A 26,126-nucleotide genomic window follows, 5' to 3' on the forward strand; every position below is an offset into this window, starting at 1 on the left:
GAGGAAGAAGTTTCCAAGGAATCATTCAGAAGAGTTTCAAACAGAAACTGACTGAGTCCATGAATCTGAAAAGGTGTTTCTGAGTGAAAGAGACAGACATGAACAGACTGAACTATCTGTTCAGCAGGGATTCTCTGACAGGAGGACACTCTGTGTACTCAGCACAGAGACAACCAGCAATCAGTTGTCAGGACTGTAAACCCAGGATGCAGAGGTTCTTCAGTGAATGTGGTGCTGAAGGTGTGGAGGTGGATCAGTGTGTCAGAGGAGACTCTGTAGAAGGACAGAGTGCCAGCAGGACGGTCCACATACACTGCTGCTCTGTTACAGACAGAGGAGGAGGAGGAGGAGGAGGAGGAGGAGGAGGAGGAGGAGGAGGAGGAGGAGGAGGAGGAGGAGGAGGAGGAGGAGGAGGAGGAGGAGGAGGGGGAGATGGATGTTTCTCTGTTATTGTGCCTGATAGAGTAACCTCCATAGTAATCATCCCCAGAGCACCTCAGACTCCAGGACTGATCATTACATCCAAACAAACAGTCTCTGCCTCCTCCTCTCCTGCTGATTCCTCTGTAACTCACTGATAATTCAACTCCTCGTCTCCACTCGACCTCCCAGTAACAGCGACCAGTCAGAACATTTCTACACAGCAGGTGAGGCCAGCCATCAAACCTGTCTGGATGATCAGGATATGACTGAAACTCCTCCACCCATGACACCTTCCTGTTGTTGTCAGACAGTTTCAGTCTCCTGCTCACTGTGTTTGTGTCGATTGTGAGTCGGCAGGAATCTGATGGAGAGAACAAACACAGTCCAGCTGCAGTTATTGATCCATCATTTGTTCACTGTGATCAATGAGTGATGTGACAGTGTGAAGATGGCTGGATGTCATGAATCAGATGAAGAACACACTCACACTTCCTCAGCCCTGGTGTCAGCCATCGTTCTCCAGCAGGCTCCACCCTGAAAGGAGGAGGGGGGTCAGAGCAGCATCAAACATGGACATTACATGGCTCTCACACACACTGTTCTACACTGAGAAAGGAACAGTCCAACATCTGGACACATCCACTGGAATGGAGCATCTGGAAACTAGAATGAAAGCTGTCTGATCAGCACTGACACCAACAAACTGCTTCTTTCAGCCATCTGCTCCTGATCTGAGCCAGAGCTGCAACCTTCTGTCGGCCCTAAAGCTTTTACATCTGATCCACTCTTTTAACCTCAGTCAGTGAAAGAGGCTACACACTCCAAAGGTCACACCTTACACTCTCACATTTCCAATGCTGACTCTGCATTTACATTTTGCAACGCCTTTAATTCTGCGTCCTCAGCCCACTTTGAACCACAGGCACTATTGCAGTTGTATAATGAACATTTCCTTTCTATCCTTCACAAAATCATCCCATTTAAATCCAGGTAACAAACATCTAGTAATACCCCTCAGACCAAACTGAATCAACTCTGACCAACAGACACTTCTCACTGTTGTTCCTGCAGATGTTCTCCTTGGAGAGCTCAAACACCTGCTGTTTCTGTCCAACCAGTGTTTCTGCTGAGCAAAGGAAACAGGCTCCTACATGTGTGATTGTTCATGTAACACTCAGCAGGAAGCAGAAGCACAGGGCTGAGTGCAGCACAGAGAACATGTTCCCTGCTCTTCCTCCTCTGTCAGACACTGTGAGGCTGCAGCAGGCCTCTCCATACCTGAGTGTGTGTGGATCCTTCAGTGCAGCCCTCAGCAGCTTCCCTCCTGAGGCTCCTGGATGGTTGTAGCTCAGGTCCAGCTCTCTCAGATGGGAGGGGTTGGAGGTCACAGCTTCAGCCAGAGAAGCACAGCCTTCCTCTGTGATCAGACAGCCTGACAGGCTGCAGACACAGAGCAACACAACTGCTGTTATAACAGATAATAATAACATAATAACAGATGTTACTGCATCACAGAGACTGTATGAAGCTGAAACAGCAGAGAATCCTGACCTGAGAGCTTCCAGCTCACAGTTTGGACTCTTCAGTCCATCAGACAGCTGCTTCACTCCTGAATCCTGCAGGTTGTTGTTACTCAGGTCCAGTTGTGTCAGGCTGGAGGACTGGGAGCTGAGAGCTGAGGACAGAGCTGCACAGCTTCTCTCTGAGAGGTTACAGCCGCTCAGTCTGAGGAGAAGATATTAATAACATTAGTGTTAAAACTTAGTCACATTTAACTCTTTCGGTGCCATTGAAGTCTATAGACGTCAATTTAAAAAAAAAACGTTGACTGCCAAAGACGTCTATAGACGTCAATTGCGTTTTTTAACGGAGCGGGCTGGGGGACAATCTAGCAGAGTTTGTCACTAAATCTTAGGCTTGTAAACACTAAACAGAGAATATACTGGCAAAATTACCCGCAAGGTGGCAGCAGTGCCACTTTGCAAAAAAAAAAAAAAGCTTGTTTTCTCCGTTTTTTTGGTCAAACAGCTGTTTTTGGTGAAACCAACCTATGTTCTACCGTCTATTACTAAAGGACTGAAAATGGTAGAAACAAACTTTTTTTTCCTGATGAAAGAAGAGAGTCTACTCTTTCGTTTGGTAATTTCGGTGTGTACATAGTCATAAGACACACTTTTCTGTGGGTCTTGGAAAATCAGTCAAAATACTGTTAAACACTTGGCAGTATGGGTCTCTCTGCACTGAAAATGGCTGGCAGCCAATGAGTTAATGTCATCTTGGAGACAATCCTTGGAAACATCACATTAAGTTGCTCTGAGAAACCAAGATATCTTCCTCACTTTTAGCTCCTATTTGCTGCATTTGATGATAAACAGCATATGAGACAGAGACTTTTTATGGACGGGCAGAGTATCTTTCTAGCTTCTACTTAAGAGCTGCTGAATTTGTTGATATACAGTATAGTTTAATTCTTTGATTTTAAATGGAAGTGTTTTAAAGCATTTTAATTAGTAATCCACAGGAGAGATTCTGTAAATGTCTCCCATCAGTCACAAATATCTCACGATGCTGAAGAACATTTTATTTGTGATTCATAAAGGCTTGTGTAAAACTACAGAGTAATATGTGCAGATTGATGCTTTAACATGAAACAAAAACACATGCAGAGTGGCATGTAAAAGGTTGTGGATCCATTTTTACATGTGAAATGTGTTTTACACATCTGTGAATCTCTTCCTGTCAGTGTGTGACATGTAATCTGTTACTTTGCTGCGACTGTTTTGTGTCATTTTAGTGCAGCTGATCTGTAGAGAAGATGCGCCTATGTGAGGTGCAGTTCCTAACTACAGCAGCAGGTGGCAGCATTCCCCACATGAGCTGACAGAACTGCAGTCTGAACTGAGAGAAGGAACAAGAGTCTCTGCAGCACCTGGATCCAAACAACAGGAACATCAAGGAGAAGGACGGCGGCCGGGTTTCAACCAGGAGAAGAAACACAAGGTGGAACATCTTTATTTCACCCAACACTCGTCTTCTTCTTGTCAGTTGAACAAAGGACTGAACTTTATTTCTGTTTATCGTAGGGACCACTTCAGAGTTTGGACTGACCTCCTCATTAATTTTGAATCAGTGGGTGTGTCCAAACCTTTGACTGTTGCTGTATTACAGCTTCCTGTCAGAGGTGTTGAGGCACAGAGGCTGAAAACAGTCGTGCTTGAAGTGATTCTTGAATGCTGCTGTCTGAAAATGAATGATTACCTCATATTGTTCACAAATCAAAGCTGGTTTTTCATCATAACATGTTAGTTTATGTCCTAAACTGGCTTAACTGAGCTTGTTTTCAAAGGATAACAGGAAATTATTTCCCCTCATGATTATCAAACATCTGGGCATCAGGCCAGCATCTGTAGACGGCATCTTCACAGCTGCAGCGCCTGATTTAACCTGAAAATAGTTGTTTTTTTATGTCTATTTCAAAGGTTATAAATAAATGTTTCAGCCAGAGTTCATATGTGTGTGTGCGTGCGTGCGTGCGTGCGTGCAGACTGGATCAGAGGAAAGTGACACAGATCTGGAGATATTTTACTTTGTGATTTTAAACATCTCTGAAAAAGTAACAGATGTTATTGCATCACAGAGACTGTATGAAGCTGAAACAGCAGAGAATCCTGACCTGAAAGCTTTCAGGTCACAGTTTGGACTCTTCAGTCCATCAGACAGCTGCTTCACTCCTGAATCCTGCAGGTCGTTGTTACTCAGGTCCAGTTGTGTCAGGCTGGAGGACTGGGAGCTGAGAGCTGAGGACAGAGCTGCACAGCTTCTCTCTGAGAGGTTACAGCCGCTCAGTCTGAGGAGGGAATAATGAGATAAATCTGGGACTCTCTCTCCTATAGAAACAGCAGCAGGATATTCATACACATCCCTCTATATCTGTACTCACACAGCTTTGTTGGAGGCTTTGACCACTGGCAGCAGCCTCAGAAGAGCCTCCTCTGAAGCAGAGTATTTATTCAGGTCAAACACATCCAGATGTTTTCCTGATGACAGTAAGATGAAGACCAGAGCTGACCACTGAGCAGGAGACAGTTTATCTGTGGAGAGACTTCCTGAACTCAGGGCCTGTTGGATCTGCTCCACCAGAGAACGATCCTTCAGTTCATTCAGACAGTGGAACAGATTGATGCTTCTCTCTGCAGACAGATCCTCACTGATCTTCTTCTTGATGTAACAGACTGTTTCCTGATTGGTCTGTGAGCTACTTCCTGTCTGTGTCAGCAGGCCTCGTAGGAGCCTCTGATTGGTCTGCAGGGAAAGACCCAGGAGGAAGCGGAGGAACAGGTCCAGGTGTCCGTTTGGACTCTCTAAGGCCTTAATCACAGCACTCTGGTGGAGATGTTTTAGGTCTTTTTTGTCTTTGAATAATTTAAACCACTTTGGTTGTTCCTCCATCAGGTTGAGTCCAGAGTTGATGAAGGTCAGATGGACATGAAGAGCAGCCAGAAACTCCTGAACACTCAGATGGATGAAGCAGAACACCTTCTCCCGGTACAGCCCTCTCTCCTTTCTAAAGATCTGTGTGAACACTGCTGAGTACACTGAGGCTGCTGAGATATCGATGCCACACTCTGTCAGGTCTGACTCATAGAAGATCAGGTTTCCTTTCTGCAGCTGCTCAAAAGCCAGTTTTCCAAGAGACTCAATCATCTCCCTGCTCTCTGGACTCCAGTGTGGATCTGTCGCAGCTCCTCCATCATGCTTGAGCTTCTTCACTTTGGCCTGAACCACCAGGAAGTGGATGTACATCTCAGTCAGGGTGCTGGGCAGCTCTGCTCCCTCTCTGGTGTCCAACACATCCTCCAGAACTGTAGCAGTGATCCAGCAGAAGACCGGGATGTGGCACATGATGTGGAGGCTTCGGGACGTCTGGATGTGGGAGATGATCCTGCTGGCCTGCTCCTCGTCTCTGAACCTCTTCCTGAAGTACTCCTCCTTCTGAGGGTCGGTGAACCCTCTGACCTCCGTCACGCAGCAGACGAACTCTCGAGGGATCTGATTGGCCGCCGCGGGTCGTGTGGTTATCCAGAGGCGAGCGGAGCGTAACAGTTTCCCGCTGATGAGCTTCCTCAGCAGCACGCCGGCTGCAGTCGGCTTCGTTACGTCCACAGAGCCGACGTCTTCAGCGTGAAGGTCCAGATGAAGGCGGCTCTCATCCAGTCCGTCCAACACAAACAGCAGCTTGAATTTGCTCTTGTCGTAGTTGCTGTTTCCCGATGACTGCAGAGCGGTGAAGATGTGGTTCAGAGCCTCCTCTCTGATGTCCACGGTTTCTGGGATGCATTCATGAATGAGTTGTGCCAAACTGAACTCTCCTCCCTGCAGAGGGTTCAGCTGACGGAAGGTGAAGGGGAAGATGAGGTGCACATCCTGATTGGATCTGTGTTCGGCCCAGTCCAACACAAACTTCTGCACCAGGAGGGTTTTTCCAATTCCTGCTATTCCATTGGTCAGCACAGTTTTTACGGGTCTGTATTCTCCAGGAGGATGTTTGAACATGTCTCTGGGTCTCACTGCTTTCTCCGGCTCTGCCGGCTTCCTCGCCCCCTCGATCTGTCGGACCTCGTGCTGCGTGTTCATGTGCACGTCGCACCCTGCTGTGATGTACAGCTCTGTGTAGATATCCACCAGACGCTGTTTATCCTCCGCCCAGCCTTCCCGTGCACACATGAACGTGTCCTGGAAGTTGGACTGAAGCATCTGTTGGTAAAGTGTGGCGGGCTGCGGCTCAGGAACTGTAACCATTAAATCTGTCTCCAACAGAAAGAAGAAAGTTTCAGTCTGAAACAAACACATCAGTTACAGGTGACTGAGCTCCTGTTAGAAGCTGGAAACACAGCATGGAAACACATTTCAAGCCAAAGTCAGAAATCCCATGAGAGCCAATCACTGAGAGGGTCTGTGTCGAAGCCACGTAGGCTCACCACTGGGGTTCCCCAAGGTTCGGTCCTGGGTCCTCTTCTTTTCTCCCTCGACACATCGCCTGTGTTCCAAACCGCACACTTCTCCTACTACTCATACTACTCCTACTAACTCTCTGAGTTAGATTTTTTAGTGACTTTAGATTTTTTCCAGTGTGTAGATTCTGTAAACTGTCTTTCTCACTGGAAAAAAATCAAAGTCTTACCAAGTACATTTGTCTAATTTCTAGTCAAAATATCTCATTACACTTGATATAAGACACAACTGCCTAACAAGCACCATTTCAGCCAGATATAGGGACTTGTTTTAATACAATACATCTTGAATATCTTGTTAAATGAAAAAGTCTTGAAAACAAATTGTTTTGAGTCACATATCATATGAAACTAGAAATGCACTCAGAGAGTGCAGACCTCCGCCAATGAAGCTTTGTTTTATAAGCGCATTTTTTTAATCCACCCATATATTGTAGTGAATGGTCTGAAACGATTAACGTCGTAATCCACCACGTCCGAGAGAAAGCGATGCGCCTGCTTAAACATGTGCATAGATTCAGCTGGCTCGTGTTCCGATTGAAAAGGTTTACAAAGTAAAGGCTGAGTTATACTTCTTTTGAAGCCTGGTTTATAGTTGGTAACGCAAGGTGCAAGAAGAAACGCAAGCCCTTGCGCGGTTGCAAGCCCCCCCTTGCGTGCTTGCGTGTGTCACCTCAATTTTCTAAACTTCACGCAAGACGCAAGCACAAGCCACTGGCTGTGTTCGAAACCGCCTACTACTTGAAAACGGCATACTCATCAATCTGACAGTATGCAGAGCGTTTACACACAGTGCACTTCACTCCTGTCCGAGCCCAAATCAGCCGGCCTGAAAAGCTGATTTCCCTTAAGCTATAAACTCTGTAAATATATAACTTTAGCAACATTTGAAACATTTTCAGGCGAGAAAGTAGTCGTTTAGACCCCCAAGGTATTGAAAATCTGACAAAATACCGGCTATTTACAAGAAGTAGAAGCATGAATCCAGTCGAAGAGGTCCTGGCGGTGAATTTGCTTTCATCATAGTAGGCTTGTCATTGAAAAAACCCGCTACTCCACCTACTGTCCTGGCGGTGAATCGCCACGCAGCACACGCAAGCGCCGACAAAGCAAAATGAAGCATAAACGTCTCGAGCCATTAACATACGTGCAAGGGCAGTTAAAAGAAGTATAACTCAGCCTAAAGACGGCTTTCATTTGGGTTTACCTTCCCCCCTGCGCAGTTAGTGTAAGCTTTCCCTCTGCGCACCCCCTCCTTACCCCTCCCTCAACGACAACGAAACAACCAAGCCAAGCCACCTTGTGGCAGGTCGCAAGATTGCAGCGAACAGACGAACATCCAGACCAACAGACAAACTCGGGCGATCACATAACCTCCTTGGCGGAGGTAACAAGCTTTTTTTGACATTTAAAGAGGTTTTTAAGCTAATGAGACAAATATACTTGGTAAGACTTTGATTTTTTTCAGTGCACTTATGATTTCTTGTGACCTGAAGTTCTTTTGCCTACCGATGTGGAACACACTTATTGTAAGTCGCTTTGGATAAAAGCGTCTGCAGAATGACCGTAATGTAATGTGATGTGATGTGATGTGATGTGATGTCCCTATCAATTCATTCTAACACTCAGTGTAGATGGGGAGGATCACATGTCTCCAAACCCTATAACAAAACAACTTGTAACAGTTTGGTGTAAAACATTTGGAGTTGTAAGTCACACACCCAACGCAAAGCTCTCAGTAAGGGAAGCAACTCAAGGCCTTTCCTCAGAAAAACCACAACAACTTTTCCACAAACAACCAACCATAAGAACAACACAAACCAAGAAAAACAAGAAGATAATCCCACTAAAAACACTCCAAGTGAAAAAAAATAAATACATCAAACAATTTTGAGCAACTGCAGAAGATCCTCGACACCAAACTTTACTGCAAACCCTACATTCACCTGCTGCTGCACAGGTGGAGCTTCCTTCTGAAACACACATCCAAACGCATGAAATCACAGATTCTTTGCTACAAACACATTAGCAACCATAACCCTGTTCAAACACTCAGAAAACAGGCTACTCCAGACATTTCCTAACATAAACCAAGTGCACGTCAAGGCAAAAATGGAGGACAAGCTGGTTGTGTGGGTGAATTATTGGCGATGATCCCTCCTGCACCCACAGAATCACTGTCAGTGCAGCAGTGCATTGCAACATAGATGGGAACAGAGGTCCGTTTCACGTAGCAGGTTTAGTGAAAACTCTGAGTAGGTTAACCCTGAAATGAAGGAAACTCTGAGTTTATTAACCCTGAAATGAGGGAAACTCTGAGTTTTCCGTTTCACAAAGGGAGGTAACTCAACCCCGAGAAAGAGGGGTAACTCTAGCCTGTTTCACAAAGAGAGGTAACTTAAGCTCTCGGTCAGTTACCGTAGTAACAGACTCTCTGAACCTAACCTGGTCGGGACCAGGTTTTATTCAAGAAACCTTGAGTTTCTTTCTGTCTCCGCCCTCTTTCAGCCACACACGCCATCTGATTTCCTCATTCATTCAGTCAGCAGAGCGAGTTCTTCTACTTCTAGAAGTCCATCAGGCACAGCAGGAGGCGACTTTTTTCACCAACATGTCCTTTAGACAACGATCCCGTGGATGAAGGAGCAGCATTACTGCGCAGAGAAATAAATATTCGTCTGGAGATGGTTATCATAGATGTTTTAGCATTTACAGAAAATTATCTTTTTGAGCGGCACCATCAGAATGTGTTGGGACAAAAGAAAAAAAGACATAAAAGACAAATAAATATTGTATGAATAGGCTTAAAAAAGACATATATAGGCCTATTATATATTTTATAAAGGCACTCGTGTCTTGGGGGTGGATTCCCTCAGCCACTGCCCTCCCGTTAGAGGTGGCGGTGCTGGGCACCACCTGTTTTACGGGCTTCTGCCTTCTTTCTGTTGGCTCAGTAGAAGTCTGTGTTAGTTTAAATAGGCTTAATTATTTAACAGAACATGATACAGATGAGAAGACATTTATGTGTGTGAAAACAGCATTATGTTGGGGATAAAATAACTGCACAGTGAACTATCCTTTTCATATTTACTTTAGTGTAAAACATGATCAAAATGAGGAACCTCCATGCCGAGGTCTCACCTGTTTGAACAATGTTTTTATATTTCATCTTAAACTGCTGCAGAGTGCGCTTCTCCCCCGTGGGATTGCACCTAAATGAAATAAATGAATGGGCTACCATTCAAGCAGTTTCCCTGTAATATTATTGTGATTGCAAAGGACTACATTTAAACTTATACTTTTGTGTTGTACTTATTTCTAAAAACCTGTTGAAACTCGCCGTATGAGCGCATTAAGATTTCCAATTCGAGGTTGGTGAAAAACGTAGCCCCTCCTCTTCCCCGTTGCCATGGTGACTCGTCGAATCAGGGCTCCATTGATGCTGGCTTTTTAAAGTTGTGGTGCACGCGCTAAACTCAAGGTGAACCTACTCAGAGTTGATTAAACTCCCTCAAATCAGCGTTTCTGGAACCGAAAACTCAGAGTTTTCTATCTCAGAGTAGATCAACTCAGAGTTCAGGAACAGACTCAGAGTTTGCTGAACCTGCTTTGTGAAACGGACCCCAGGACAGTTGATCATTTTCAACCAGGAAAACATGGATGGAAAGTTAAATACTGTTCACTATTATTCTACCTGATGCGCTACAGATGTTCATACTTCTCAGTGAATAAACACCATCTTTTCAGATTAATTTGATAAATTGTGTTATTGCTTTATGTCACTTCATTATACTTTAACAATTATTATTTTACACCTGAGCTACCGAGAGTTTTAAGGTGCTTCACATTGCATTCCATTACAGTGTAGGAAATGTATCCCATAATGCATCCCCTCCGTAGAATCGTTACCTTAATGTCGTGGAACGGTTTGTGTATCCACATAACCCTACAAGCTGTGTTGTCCAGGGTCTTAGTCCCTGATAGAGTCTCCCATGGCAAACTGGTCTCTGGAAAGGGCTCAGACTGAGAGCCATTCAAAGACGTCAGCACATGTGTAAGAGAGTCACCTCACCTTACACATGTACACATGTAATCTCTCGGTTAGGTTTAGAAAACATCACGTTTGGGGCTGAAATACATTCATTTTACGATGTAATGTTAAAGGGGAAGTTTTTTAAACCTGGACCTTATTTCTGGCATAAAATACATTCATCTATTCACCAATAGCAGGATGCTATTTAGATCACTGAGATCCGCGTATATCCATATAACGGGAGAGAACAGGGCAGAGACAATACAGCCTCTAAATAAGGCATAGACTGTCTTTATTTCACCAATACTTTAAGACCAATGACTCACCGCGTTCATTCATTCATTCCTCCGAAGGACGCCGACTTTCACCAAACTGTTATCGGTGAGTAGATGAACGTATTTCATGCCAGAAATAAGGTCCAGCTTTAAAAAAACCGAACTTCCCCTTAAATGCATGTTGTCTGTCGCCCTCTGGTGGTGAAACCACAAACTGCACGATGTGGCTTTAATGAACACAGAGGCTGTTCACACCTGCTGCTGACATGAGTCCCGGCTGATCCGATCACAGGTGAACAGCACTAAATACAGGTGTGAACGCATTCAGATCCGATTCCTCAGACCACATTCAGAGGTGCTCTGTGACACTTGTGTCCACATTCTCAGAACAGTGTGAACACAAATCCATCCTGGGCCACACTGAAGGACCTACTGACCTGACGGGACCCCACACAAGCAGTCCAGGTTCCACCAGGATGTTTTCTGGGAAAAATACATTGTGTAAAAGCAGCGTCCTGAATTCATGTGTGAATTATGATATAGTTTAGTTAGTGAACGTATCAGTGATTTTACAGAAACATCAGTCGACCTGCTGATGTCCTGTTTGTCCAACATGAAATATCCATTCTTACTGTTGCCTCAAAACTCAGATTTTTATAATAAAAGCAAAAAATGTCAAATATTCTAAGATAAAAATCTAATACCTAAATATATTGAGATAAATACTCAATATTTTCCAATAAAAAGTAAAAAACACGACTGAGATAAAGAGTAAAAATGAGAGAAAAGATCTGAGATCTGAATTTCACCAACTTTGAACTTTAATCAATCAATCTTTATTTATATAGCGCATTTCATACCACAGGCAACTCAATGTGCTTTACATAAAGACATAAAACACATACAACACAGAAACTCAATGTGCTTTATATAAAGATATAAAAACTACAACACAGAAATACAGGTAAATAAAAACATTAATTTGGTGCGGATCTTTTGGAGGTGTGAAAGCAGACCGGACCTAATCCCAGACTTTTTGCGCTTTGTACCTCAGGAGCATCCGTCGTTTGTCTGCCGCTACAGAACAGAGCGTCGTTCTTCTAATTACTAGACCGGCTGTGGTAAAGCTAACGAAAGACCGAAAATAATATTTCTAGACCGAAAATTAGTAGGGGACAAACGTGGGCCGCCTTGCTCTTTGTCGTCGTTGTTGATAAATTACTTGTACAGCAGCATAGTAATTACACAGTTGTGAAAATAGCAAAACGTTGAAAAAACATGTAGTTTTGATTATATTAAAAGCAATAACGGCACGGAAAGCGTCCATGACTACATTCACTTTTGAACTTAGCACTTTGTGTTGCGCGTGTTTATTCTGACCAATAACCGAACGACTTCAGGGCGCGTGGCTTTGTTGACATATTTTGGTCCGTTTACTGAAATGTACAGTCTGAAAGCGAACCGCACCAAAATGAAAAAAAAAGGTTCGGACCAAAGCAAGTGAACTATCGGACTTTCCTGGTCTGAATACGCCCTAAGAGGGAGCATTTAAGAAGCCGTTCAATGGTCCATAAATCAAAGGGGACTTGGGTAAAAAACTTTCATCTGAGAGGAAATATTAAGGTTTATACAGTGATAATAGGTCTTAATAAACCATTTGAATATAACTAAGTTTTCCTCTTAGTGAAGCGTTAATGAGATAATTTGAGTAAACTAATAAAAGCTAACAAACATGGATAAACTTTCCTCTAAAAGGAAGCATTTAAAAATATAGCTAATAACAGAACGGTTGATATTCAATTCAATTCAATTCAATTCAATTCAATTCTTTATTTCAGACCCAGGGGGATCCATATCACACATAAAAAAAAAACATCACATCAAACATCACAAAACATCAAAAATAGTTAAAAACAAAAGAACAATAAAAAAGAAAGAAAATAAAACACAGAGATATCGCATAGCTCACTATCTCACATACAGGCATGTTCGCCACTGACTCCATAAACTTGACTGCAGTCTTACAGAGCTACGTCCAGGGCTAGCCAACACAGCAATTACATTGTTATGTGACTCAGACACCCTGCACATAAATCCATATATCAATTTACGCAGCACAGCTGCGCAAGTAGGTACCCCAGCACTGACAAACATGTGACTTGCGCTGGACCTTCTTGGGATTTTCAGCAGCATCCTCATGCTGTCATTGTAAGCCACCATAAGTTTCCTAAGGCTGCCTTGTTTGTAGTGGCACCACAAGTGTGCAGTGTACATTGGTGTGCAGTACGCTTTGAAGAGTGAGATCTTGACTGTCACAGAGCACATTTACAATTTGTTTACAATTTACAATTCACAATTTACGGCACAGCATGTTTGCTTGTACATACAATTTCTGCCGTTGCCTATAGATATCTCTATCATCTGACAGGTCATTAGCAATAATGTGGCCAAGATATTTGATATCACTGCACTCAGTGAGTGCAGTGCCAGCCAGATAGAAGGCAGGGAACGGTGATCGTTTATCTTCTCTGCTTCTTATGATCATGATCTTACTTTTATCCGCATTATATTTTATGTCACACTCCTCTCCATACTGTGAGCATATTCTTAGTAACTGTTGCAAACCAGCAGTACATGGACTAAGGATGACCAAGTCATCTGCATACATAATGTGATTGACTATTATGTCACCAACCCTACAGCCAGTTCCACACATATTTAGAGACAATGACAAATCATTCATATAAACATTAAAAAGAAAAGGAGATAAAATTCCGCCCTGTCGAACACCATTGGTGACAAGGAAGGGAGCAGAGGTCACATTACCCCATTTCACCCTCATTGTCTGATGTGAGTACCAATAAACCAGGATTCTAATTAAAAAACCAGGGACCCCACTGTTGGACAGTTTTAAAAATAATTTCTCATGACTGATGCGATCAAAAGCCTTAGAGGCATCTATGAAACATGTGAATATTGTCGTATTTTGTGTATTATATCTATGCAAAATTTCCTTTAAGGCATAGATGCACTATAATATATATAATGAAGGATAACAGATCTTCAATATATGAATATGACTAAGTTTAAAGTAAGTTTAATGAATAAAATAATCAGATAAAAACATGAAAAATTAACATTGTGATGAATAATGAAGCAAAAAGTCCCATTTCTGAGATGAAAAATCTATAATTTAATCAATAATTCACCAGGTGAAAATGTCAGAAAGTCTGAATAAAGACAGAATGAGCCAAACAGACTAACAGTGAAACACTGGCAGGATTCTGATGCTGAACATCAGGAACTTTCAGTCCAAAGCAGATGTTGTGGACTGTTAAAGTCTGTAGAAACAGGACGGTGGCTGCTGGGGGACAAAAAGCTGCTCTGAGTTAAAGAAAGGATGCTGCTGGGCTCTTCTCCTCTCCCTCTCCAGCCGGGAGGAAGAGGTGATCCAAAGTGAGGAGTGTGGCAGCGCCTCCTTTAAACTCTGTGGGCAGTCCCTCATGCTCATGCAAATGTTGTTTGTAAAGGATCATTTCAGTCCTCTGTGTGAGCGTTCAACAGCAACATTCAGCAACATTCTGCCATCAGAAAGCAGCTCCAGTCCAGGTGTCCTTTCATCATCTAACAGGAAGTGAAAGTGAAGAAACATCAGGATGAACCCCGGCTGCTCACCAGACTTCTGCTCATTGCAGCAGAATCAGTGAAGATCTGTCAGCAGGTTGGAATCCATCTGGGCTGATGCAGCTCAATGATTCCTCTCTGATGTCACAGTTTGTCACATGTGCAGCAAACTAACTGCAGCTGACATCAGCTGAATGGGCTCAGCTGAAGTGAGCTGCAGAGAAACACAACCTGCTGATACTCAGTGTGAAGCTTTGACTGGAAACACACAGAAAAACAACATCCTGGAAGAATGGCAGCTTCCATCTTTAAAGGACCGGAAGAGGAAGAAGTTTCCAAGGAATCATTCAGAAGAGTTTCAAACAGAAACTGACTGAGTCCATGAATCTGAAAAGGTGTTTCTGAGTGAAAGAGACAGACATGAACAGACTGAACTATCTGTTCAGCAGGGATTCTCTGACAGGAGGACACTCTGTATACTCAGCACAGAGACAACCAGGAACCAGGAAACCAGGACAAGAACCCAAATCCAGGATGCAGAGGTTCTTCAGTGAATGTGGTGCTGAAGGTGTGGAGGTGGATCAGTGTGTCAGAGGAGACTCTGTAGAAGGACAGAGTGCCAGCAGGACGGTCCACATACACTGCTGCTCTGTTACAGACAGAGGAGGAGGAGGAGGAGGAGGAGGAGGAAGAGAAGGAGGAGGAGGAGGAGGAGGAGGAGGAGGAGGAGGAGGAGGAGGAGGAGGAGGAGGAGGAGGAGGAGGAGGGGGAGGAGGAGGAGGAGGAGGAGGAGGAGGAGGAGGAGGAGGAGGAGGAGGAGGAGGAGGAGGAGGAGGAGGAGGAGATGGGTGTTCTTCTCTCATTGTGCCAGACAGAGTATTTACCTCCATCAGAGCAGAACAGCCTCCAGGACTGATCATTCCATCCAAACACACAGTCTCTGCCTCCTCCTCTCCCGATTCCTCTGTAACTCACTGATATAGAAACGTCTCCTCTCCACTCGACCTCCCAGTAACAGCGACCAGTCAGAACATTTCTACACAGCAGCTGATGATACCAGACATCAAACCTGTCTGGATGATCAGGATATGACTGAACCTCTCTCACCCATGTCACCTTCCTGTTGTTGTCAGACAGTTTCAGGTCTCTGCTCACTGTGTTTGTGTCGATTGTGAGTTGGCAGGAATCTGATGGAGAGAACAAACACAGTCCAGCTGCAGTTATTGATCCATCATCTGTTGACTTTGATCAATGAGTGATGTGACAGTGTGAAGATGGCTGGATGTCATGAATCAGATGAAGAACACACTCACACTTCCTCAGCCCTGGTGTCAGCCATCGTTCTCCAGCAGGCTCCACCCTGAAAGGAGGAGGGGGGTCAGAGCAGCATCAAACATGGACATTACATGGCTCTCACACACACTGTTCTACACTGAGAAAGGAACAGTCCAACATCTGGACACATCCACTGGAATGGAGCATCTGGAAACTAGAATGAAAGCTGTCTGATCAGCACTGACACCAACAAACTGCTTCTTTCAGCCATCTGCTCCTGATCTGAGCCAGAGCTGCAACCTTCTGTCGGCCCTAAAGCTTTTAGATCTGATCCACTCTTTTAACCTCAGTCAGTGAAAGAGGCTACACACTCCAAAGGTCACACCTTACACTCTCACGTTTCCAATGCTGACTCTGCATTTACATTTTGCAACGCCTTTAATTGTCAGGGATGGGAGTGGTGAAGAGAAGGTTGGACACAGATGCAGACTTTTTCAAAAAGAAAACTGGCTTTATTTCACAAACAAAAACAAAGTTCAAACCAAAGGCGCGGCAAAGCCGGATTCAAAAAACTAACTGTGAAAAAATAAACAAAGAACTTGGCATGGCATAAATGAATAATTACTTAAAGACCTCATGACACCTGGAGAAGACTTTTTTTGTTTAGTCTGAAATAACTATTATTTTCGAGTTGAAATACATTTTTGTGATAAATATGCCCGGTTCTCTGTTATTTTCGAAATTTGAACGCACGCCACTGAAATCCACAGGCCAGTGTCCCTGGAGCATACGTCATCAAAATGACGTCTGCTCCGGAACGTCTGCTCCCTCCTCCTCTCTCCTCTCGCACACTTTAGACCAGGGGTCTTCAACGTTTTTCAGGCCAGGGACCCCCAAACTGATGGAGAGTTGGAGCAGGGACCCCCCTACTATTTATATGGCATACAATTGTGTTTTATATTTAACGGGGCCTAGTGCTGTGTATATACATAGCTACTCTGTTATTGTACATTCAATACTAAGCTATTCAAATAATACACAGGTGAATATATTCATGTTTTTATTTTAAACATGTGCAAGGTACAGGGTGGCTGCGCCACTGCCATTTATAAACATGTTGCATACAACACTGAGCTATTCAAATAATCCACAGATTTTAACTTTAAACATGCATGTAGATGGGACAATGAATCCTCAAACCATCTGTGGATGGCACACGTTTGCACACAATTTGTGAGAAAAAACTGTTTGAAAAAAAAATATATATATATTATTATTTATTTATTTATTTTTAAATCGTCTAATCAACCAAAGATTTCGCGACCCCCCTGCAGTACCTCCGCGGACCCCCTGGGGGTCGCGGACCCCCTGTTGAAGACCTCTGCTTTAGACTGTTCGCGGCAGCGGACACCGACTCATCTACCACTGGCATTGGCTCACACCTCCCAAAAGAACACCTAAAGCAGGGGTGGCCAACCGGTCAGAGCCGCATTATTTTGAAAAATGACCGAATTCTCTCCGTTCCATCCGTCTGTTCTTGACTCGCTCTCGTCTCGGTCACATCAGCACTGATATTAAACCCACGAACCGAGCAAAATGAGTCAAAAACAGACGTGTTTGGAAAGCTTCTTCCCAGTGAGGAGAAAGAAGAGGCTATGACCCCCAAGAAAAAGAAAGCTGCATTTTGAAGACATGTTTCAGCGTTACCATAGCGACCAGAGAGCGTTAGGAGGCAGAGTCGTTATATCAGGATGCTGCTAATAAAGTTACATACAAGTACACAGTGGATTCAAGTTTATTATTATATTTACTAAATACCACAGAGTCTGTGTTGGTTGTATCATTTTATTTTGTAGTATTTATCCGCCACACCTGAAAGGCCGATCCGTGACAATATTGTCTGACATTAAACCGATCCATGGAGCAAAAAAGGTTGGAGACCGCTGTCGTATTGAACTGAAACGAAGCGAACACGCACATAAAAAAAAACCACAAACACAAATTTTGATATGATCATAAGAGCCGCATGAAACCAGACAAAGAGCCACATGCGGCTGAGGAGCCGCGGGTTGGCCACCCCTGACCTAAAATATAACAGATAAAGTAGGGGTGGGCGATATGGAAAAAATGTTGTATCACGATTTTTTTGCATAAAATCACGATTTCGATTTTTTTTATCACGATCTTCCATCCAAAAAAAAAAAAAAGACCAATTACAGTAGAGTTAAGTCGGCATGCTGAACCACAGAAGAGCTAAGGAGTAAAAGAAAGAATTTGGCAATCAACACATTGTAATTCAACTGTAACCCAATTCAAGATGAAAAATAATGATCTAATTAATGACATCTGACACAGTGAGAGTGAAGCAACCGGAAATAGAAAAACGAACCACTGATGACGACTTGACTCCACCTCATGATGCCATTTAGCAACAGATGAGCAACGCTGCATGTTCATTTACTGCAGCCACAGTCACGCACTGCCATCACCAGAGCGCCCTAAAGGAATACTTTTCAACTGTGTAATGTTTGTCACGGTCGCGGTGCATCCCTTTTCTCTTGCACCGTAGTTAGCTTACGAGCTAGCGGTTTCCTCATCCGACCCGAGAGTGCTGCTGCTGGCCGTGAGTTTCTCCCGTGCGCCGCTATGTGCTGTGGATGGTGCCGCTGCTGCTGTTCCCATTCCTGATGTGGACCAGCAGCAGTGGGTTAGGGTAGAAGAAAACCCGAACCAATTCCAAATTACAGAGGTGGATTTCCTCTTCTTCACCAGCTCGTCGGCTTGGCTTTCAGCCATGGCTGTCCATGCGTTTTCTAAGTTTTACCAAACACAACATGGAGGCGTGTAAGGAAGTGTCACGACGTATAGTTCGCTATGATTGGTCGGTTAGGTTAAGGACGCCCTACGTCTGCCGCATCGGCGGGAACCAGCATTAAAAAAATAATAATAATTGCGCTGATTGGCAAAGGCGATCTATACGGTTTCTCTAACTTGCCAGTCACGATTTTATATCGTCAGATCGCGCACCCCTAAGATAAAGGTAAGGGGCTTGAAATAATCTTACAATTGTCACAGAACTTGTCCACTGGTCAGGAGCTAGGCTATAGCATATGAGCAACAGCGCCTTCCGCCTCGCCATCCGAACTTTCCGTGGAACCGTGTGGCTCCAACTCATCCAGGTATGGCTCGTATCTATAGGGCATAACGCCCCTCACATTGTCCTCCAGCATTGGGTCGGACTCTGCCACTTCGAAAAATGTGTCAGGATCCGAGGAGGATTCGGAGGAGTTGTCAGAATCCTTGTTGCAGCTATGACAGGTGTCAGGATCGTTCCGGAGTGTACGTCATAGGTCACGTGACGGACTAATAGGAAGCTCGCCAGCAGATCACAAAAATTGCACTTTTCAAAGGCTGTACAAACTCAATTTCTCTATCATAATGATTAAAACCAGCTTCAAGTGACTATTTTGTATGTGTACTTTCAATGTGTTTATGTATATTACAGTATTTTCCACGTGTCATGAGGTCTTTAACTTGGAAGGTGCTGACGGATAACATGGGAAACAAGGCAGGCAGGTCAGGTAGGTACGACAAACAGCTTGGTTAGACAAACAACGAAAAGATCCGACAACAAGACAGGGGAGACTGGAAACTAAATAGGGAGTGAGTGATTAGTGAGTGGGTGCAGCTGGTGGGGAATGAACAGGTGCAGTGAATGAACTAAGTGAAGGGAAACTAAAACATGGCAGAACTAAAATCTAAGACATGAACTGTAACCTAAAACCTAAAACGCAAAACATAGTCCCATGGGTGTGTCTTTAATTCTGCATCCTCAGCCCACTTTGAACCACAGGCACTATTGCAGTTGTATAATGAACATTTCCTTTCTATCCTTCACCAAATCATCCCATTTAAATCCAGGTAACAAACATCTAGTAATACCCCTCAGACCAAACTGAATCAACTCTGACCAACAGACACTTCTCACTGTTGTTCCTGCAGATGTTCTCCTTGGAGAGCTCAAACACCTGCTGTTTCTGTCCAACCAGTGTTTCTGCTGAGCAAAGGAAACAGGCTCCTACATGTGTGATTGTTCATGTAACACTCAGCAGGAAGCAGAAGCACAGGGCTGAGTGCAGCACAGAGAACATGTTCCCTGCTCTTCCTCCTCTGTCAGACACTGTGAGGCTGCAGCAGGCCTCTCCATACCTGAGTTTGTGTGGATCCTTCAGTGCAGCCCTCAGCAGCTTCCCTCCTGAGTCTCCTGGATGGTTGTAGCTCAGGTCCAGCTCTCTCAGATGGGAGGGGTTGGAGGTCACAGCTTCAGCCAGAGAAGCACAGCCTTCCTCTGTGATCAGACAGCCTGACAGGCTGCAGACACAGAGCAACACAACTGCTGTTATAACAGATAATAATAACATAATAACAGATGTTACTGCATCACAGAGACTGTATGAAGCTGAAACAGCAGAGAATCCTGACCTGAGAGCTTCCAGCTCACAGTTTGGACTCTTCAGTCCATCAGACAGCTGCTTCACTCCTGAATCCTGCAGGTCGTTGTTACTCAGGTCCAGTTGTGTCAGGCTGGAGGACTGGGAGCTGAGAGCTGAGGACAGAGCTGCACAGCTTCCCTGTGAGAGGTTACAGCCGCTCAGTCTGAGGAGAAGATATTAAATAACATTAGTGTTAAAACTTAGTCACATTTAATGTCATCTTAGAGACAATCCTTGGAAACATCACATTAAGTTGCTCTGAGAAACCAAGATATCTTCCTCACTTTTAGCTCCTATTTGCTGCATTTGATGATAAACAGCATATTAGAGAGAGACTTTTTATGGACGGGCAGAGTATCTTTCTAGCTTCTACTTAAGAGCTGCTGAATTTGTTGATATACAGTATAGTTTAATTCTTTGATTTTATGTGGCAGTTTTTTAAGCATTTTAATTAGTAATCCACAGGAGAGATTCTGTAAATGTCTCCCATCAGTCACAAATATCTCACGATGCTGAAGAACATTTTATTTGTGATTCATAAAGTCTTGTGTAAAACTACAGATTAATATGTGCAGATTGATGCTTTAACATGAAACAAAAACACATGCAGTGGCATCTAAAAGGTTGTGGATCCATTTTTACATGTGAAATGTGTTTTGCACATCTGTGAATCTCTTCCTGTCAGTGTGTGACATGTAATCTGTTACTTTGCTGCGACTGTTTTGTGTCATTTTAGTGCAGCTGATCTGTAGAGAAGATGCACCGATGTGAGGTGCAGTTCCTAACTACAGCAGCAGGTGGCAGCATTCTCCACATGAGCTGACAGAACTGCAGTCTGAACTGAGAGAAGGAACAAGAGTCTCTGCAGCACCTGGATCCAAACAACAGGAACATCAAGGAGAAGGACGGCGGCCGGGTTTCAACCAGGAGAAGAAACACAAGGTGGAACATCTTTATTTCACCCAACACTCGTCTTCTTCTCGTCAGTTGAACAAAGGACTGAACTTTATTTCTGTTTATCGTAGGGACCACTTCAAAGTTTGGACTGACCTCCTCATTCATTTTGAATCAGTGGGTGTGTCCAAACCTTTGACTGTTGCTGTATTACAGCTTCCTGTCAGAGGTGTTGAGGCACAGAGGCTGAAAACAGTCGTGCTTGAAGTGATTCTTGAATGCTGCTGTCTGAAAATGAATGATTACCTCATATTGTTCACAAATCAAAGCTGGTTTTTCATCATAACATGTTAGTTTATGTCCTAAACCGGCTTAACTGAGCTTGTTTTCAAAGGATAACAGGAAAGTATTTCCCCTCATGATTATCAAACATCTGGGCATCAGGCCAGCATCTGTAGACGGCATCTTCACAGCTGCAGCGCCTGATTTAACCTGAAAATAGTTGTTTTTTATGTCTATTTCAAAGGTTATAAATAAATGTTTCAGCCAGAGTTCATATGTGTGTGTTTGTGTGTGTGTGTGTGTGTGTGTGTGTGTGTGCAGACTAGATCAGAGCAGGGTATGAAATTAAGAAAATATTTTGGGGGCAATTTTGGCCCCCACAGTCCAAAAAGTGGGGGCATTTTCAAAATGTTTGGGGGCCATCAAAAAAAACAAACAAAAAAAACTTAGATCTTCAAGTTATTTTTAGATTTAAATGCACGACGTCATCATTACTTTGCCGTCTGCCAACCCAAATAAATGTAAAGCTTGCCATTTATTTTACAGAGAGAAGTGTGGAAGTAGTAGCTACAGACAGAAAACAGGAGAAAGCCGTAAGCAAACTGACATCAGTATTGGTTTGATTTAAACAATTTTAGCCTTCTATGAGAATGAGAACAATACTGGTAGGCTGCCTGGCCCCTCATAAACATAAAAGTAAGCTGAAAACCTAGGGCTGAGCATCCCCTCCGACTCTAAATCGACTCTATAGATTGCATGTTCTTTACTTAAATAATGAACTGCTTTTAATTACGACTTGGCAGAGACCTTACGTGCTATTCATGCGTTTCCCATGAATAGCCTACTACTAAAACCAGAGCTAAAACTCGGGAGCGGAGCAGGATATAATGTGCATGCGACAAAGCGAGATTACAGGTCGTTTTTTTGCACATTCTGCACGAGTAACACGCGAAGTGACACAGTCCAAACTACACAACTCAACTATGGTGTCGAGCTGATGCTAGCCTAACGCTAAGGTCACCGTCTACATCCTGCAGCAACACACGGCTCTCTGTGTTTGCCTAAGAGCCGTATGTTGCTGCAGGATGTAGACGGTGACCATAGCTATCAACTCGACACCTTAGCTAACGAGCCACACAAAAGATGTGATGAAGTCTTAAAAGTTAGCGTCTGTTGTCACTTACCATAAGCGAAACGGTGGTGTTTTGTAGTCTGTCACCAGAATGCACACCACATTGTATTTTTTGACCTTTGCTTTTTGCGCATTTTCACAAAACACGCTCTTAAATTCGATACGACTTGGATGGAAACCCAACTACTCCCGCCGCTCGCTTAATAATCGTTTATTTACATTCCATCAGGAGAATAAAGAGACGCGACGGTAAATTAATGAAAATAAAAATTGTAGTTTAATGTGACATTATAAAAATGTACAAATATTTGTTTCAAAAACTTGGGGGCAATTTTGGCCCCTCGAGCACGATTTTTGGGGGCATTTTAGGCTAAATTGGGGGCCAAATGGCCCGTGGCCCTCGCTAATTTCCGACACTGGATCAGAGGAAAGTGACACAGATCTGGAGATATTTTACTTTGTGATTTTAAACATCTCTGAAAATATAACAGATGTTATTGCATCACAGAGACTGTATGAAGCTGAAACAGCAGAGAATCCTGACCTGAGAGCTTTCAGCTCACAGTTTGGACTCTTCAGTCCATCAGACAGCTGCTTCACTCCTGAATCCTGCAGGTTGTTGTTACTCAGGTCCAGTTGTGTCAGGCTGGAGGACTGGGAGCTGAGAGCTGAGGACAGAGCTGCACAGCTTCTCTCTGAGAGCTTACAGCCGCTCAGCCTGAGGAGGGAATAACAGGAAAAGGACAAGGAACAGCTGTGATCCAAATGAAACGGCTCTAATGCTGCATAAAGACTGAAAGACCATCTATATCACCTCCTGATATCAGGTTTATAACCTTGTTATCCATGTGGTGGTTCTTAAATGCTCAGAAACACGGTGAGGGAAACAAGGAGTCAACATGGTGGCAAAGCATTTGAACCTTGGAACTGCAGTTTCTCAGTGACAAAGTCTCAAAATCTGTTGTCTATCAGCACATCATCATCTTTGTGATCATGGAATTATCTCACACCACTGGGGGGCACTTGTTTCATTTCACCCCAGAGTGAGAGTCTCTAGCACTGTTTTGCTGCTCTTGTTTTTAATTGAGTCTCATCTGCTGCACTCCCAGATTATATGGCTCCACTGTGTGTGATGAAGGTGAGAAGAAACACTGAGTGGAGATATACACCATCATATAATCCACATTACATTACACATCCAACATTGTTATGCTGCATGATATCGATTGTTCAGGTTAGTTAAGCCAGAAAACCAGAACAGATTCATCTACTTCATTGATCAAAGCACCTGGCAGCTGTTTTATCATTAAATTAAGACAGAATTATATCAACTCCCAGTTTAAAAGGTTAATGAATCCTGACCTGAGAGCTTTCAGGTCACAGTTTGGACTCTTCAGTCCATCAGACAGCTGCTTCACTCCTGAATCCTGCAGGTTGTTGTTACTCAGGTCCAGCTGTGTCAGGCTGGAGGACTGGGAGCTGAGAGCTGAGGACAGAGCTGCACAGCTTCTCTCTGAGAGGTTACAGCCGCTCAGTCTGAGGAGGGAATAATGAGATAAATCTGGGACTTTCTCTCCTACGGAAACAGCAGCAGGATATTCATACACATCCCTCTATCTCTGTACTCACACAGCTTTGTTGGAGGCTTTGACCACTGGCAGCAGCCTCAGAAGAGCCTCCTCTGAAGCAGAGTATTTCTTCAGCTCAAACTCATCCAGATCTTTTCCTGATGACAGTAAGATGAAGACCAGAGCTGACCACTGAGCAGGAGACAGTTCATCTGAGGAGAGACTTCCTGAACTCAGGGCCTGTTGGATCTGCTCCACCAGAGAACGATCATTCAGTTCATTCAGACAGTGGAACAGATTGATGCTTCTCTCTGCAGACAGATCCTCACTGATCTTCTTCTTGATGTAACGGACTGTTTCCTGATTGGTCTGTGAGCTACTTCCTGTCTGTGTCAGCAGGCCTCGTAGGAGCCTCTGATTGGTCTGCAGGGAAAGACCCAGGAGGAAGCGGAGGAACAGGTCCAGGTGTCCGTTTGGACTCTCTAAGGCCTTGTGCACAGCACTCTGATGGAGATGTTTTAGGTCTTTTTTGTCTTTGAATAATTTAAACCACTTTTGTTGTTCTCCCATCAGGTTTATTCCAGAGTTGATGAAGGTCAGATGGACATGAAGAGCAGCCAGAAACTCCTGAACACTCAGATGGATGAAGCAGAACACCTTCTCCCGGTACAGCCCTCTCTCCTTTCTAAAGATCTGTGTGAACACTGCTGAGTACACTGAGGCTGCTGAGATATCGATGCCACACTCTGTCAGGTCTGATTCATAGAAGATCAGCTTTCCTTTCTGCAGCTGCTCAAAAGCCAGTTTTCCCAGAGACTCAATCATCTCCCTGCTCTCTGGACTCCAGTGTGGATCTGTCGCAGCTCCTCCATCATGCTTCTTCACTTTGGCCTGAACCACCAGGAAGTGGATGTACATCTCAGTCAGGGTGCTGGGCAGCTCTGCTCCCTCTCTGGTGTCCAACACATCCTCCAGAACTGTAGCAGTGATCCAGCAGAAGACCGGGATGTGGCACATGATGTGGAGGCTTCGGGATGTCTGGATGTGGGAGATGATCCTGCTGGCCTGCTCCTCGTCTCTGAACCTCTTCCTGAAGTACTCCTCCTTCTGAGAGTCGGTGAACCCTCTGACCTCCGTCACGCAGCTGACCAACCTTCGAGGGATCTGATTGGCCGCCGCGGGTCGTGTGGTTATCCAGAGGCGAGCGGAGCGTAACAGTTTCCCGCTGATGAGCCTCCTCAGCAGCACGCCGGCTGCAGTCGGCTTCGTTACGTCCACAGGGCCGACGTCTTCAGCATGAAGGTCCAGATGAAGGCGGCTCTCATCCAGTCCGTCCAACACAAACAGCAGCTTGAATTTGCTCTTGTCGTAGTTGCTGTTTCCCGATGACTGCAGAGCGGTGAAGATGTGGTTCAGAGCCTCCTCTCTGATGTCCACGGTTTCTGGGATGCATTCATGAATGAGTTGTGCCAAACTGAACTCTCCTCCCTGCAGAGGGTTCAGCTGACGGAAGGTGAAGGGGAAGATGAGGTGCACATCCTGATTGGATCTGTGTTCGGCCCAGTCCAACACAAACTTCTGCACCAGGAGGGTTTTTCCAATTCCTGCTATTCCATTGGTCAGCACAGTTTTTACGGGTCTGTATTCTCCAGAAGGATGTTTGAACATGTCTCTGGGTCTCACTGCTTTCTCCGGCTCTGCCGGCTTCCTCGCCCCCTCGATCTGTCGGACCTCGTGCTGCGTGTTCATGTGCACGTCCCACCCTGCTGTGATGTACAGCTCTGTGTAGATATCCACCAGACGCTGTTTATCCTCCGCCCAGCCTTCCCGTGCACACATAAACGTGTCCTGGAAGTTGGACTGAAGCATCTGTTGGTAAAATGTGACGGGCTGCGGCTCAGGAACTGGAACCATTAAATCTGTCTCCAACAGAAAGAAGAAAGTTTCAGTCTGAAACAAACACATCAGTTACAGGTGACTGAGCTCCTGTTAGAAGCTGGAAACACAGCATGGAAACACATTTCAAGCCAAAGTCAGAAATCCCATGAGAGCCAATCACTGAGAGGGTCTGTGTCGAAGCCACGTAGGCTCACCACTGGGGTTCCCCAAGGTTCGG

At 44.4% G+C, this 26,126-nt stretch overlaps 2 protein-coding genes across 2 annotated transcripts; both read right to left on the reverse strand.

The window, feature by feature from the left end:
- Positions 1-12,729, reverse strand: LOC142378106 (NLR family CARD domain-containing protein 3-like). Its single transcript, XM_075462336.1, has 7 exons — positions 12,712-12,729; positions 4,364-6,258; positions 4,097-4,270; positions 1,975-2,148; positions 1,702-1,863; positions 911-957; positions 1-784 (listed from the first exon to the last, which is right to left on the reverse strand). The coding sequence occupies exons 1-7, from the start codon at positions 12,727-12,729 to the stop codon at positions 159-161; spliced, it is 3,096 nt and encodes a 1,031-aa protein (XP_075318451.1). The 3' UTR covers positions 1-158.
- Positions 12,548-26,126, reverse strand: LOC142378201 (NLR family CARD domain-containing protein 3-like). Its single transcript, XM_075462460.1, has 6 exons — positions 24,072-26,126; positions 23,805-23,978; positions 20,124-20,297; positions 19,851-20,012; positions 15,680-15,726; positions 12,548-15,553 (listed from the first exon to the last, which is right to left on the reverse strand). Exons 1-6 carry the CDS (start codon positions 25,973-25,975, stop codon positions 14,847-14,849), a joined length of 3,168 nt encoding a protein of 1,055 aa, XP_075318575.1. The 5' UTR covers positions 25,976-26,126; the 3' UTR covers positions 12,548-14,846.

This window comes from Odontesthes bonariensis, chromosome 4 (genome assembly GCF_027942865.1).
Source record: "Odontesthes bonariensis isolate fOdoBon6 chromosome 4, fOdoBon6.hap1, whole genome shotgun sequence".
Taxonomy (NCBI): Eukaryota; Metazoa; Chordata; class Actinopteri; order Atheriniformes; family Atherinopsidae; genus Odontesthes; species Odontesthes bonariensis.

Bases quoted from the DNA above. Each gene is read 5' to 3' on its own strand.
- LOC142378201 (XM_075462460.1), bottom strand. From the start codon at position 25,975: ATGTGTTTGTTTCAGACTGAAACTTTCTTCTTTCTGTTGGAGACAGAT. The intron at 23,979-24,071 runs GTGAGTACAGAG...TTCCCTCCTCAG, and splicing joins AAAGCCTCCAACAAAGCTGT to ACTGAGCGGCTGTAACCTCT. The intron at 15,554-15,679 runs GTGAGTGTGTTC...TCTCTCCATCAG, and splicing joins GACACCAGGGCTGAGGAAGT to ATTCCTGCCAACTCACAATC.
- LOC142378106 (XM_075462336.1), bottom strand. The intron at 2,149-4,096 runs GTCAGGATTCTC...TCTTCTCCTCAG, and splicing joins TGTGACCTGAAAGCTTTCAG to ACTGAGCGGCTGTAACCTCT. The intron at 785-910 runs GTGAGTGTGTTC...TCTCTCCATCAG, and splicing joins GACACCAGGGCTGAGGAAGT to ATTCCTGCCGACTCACAATC.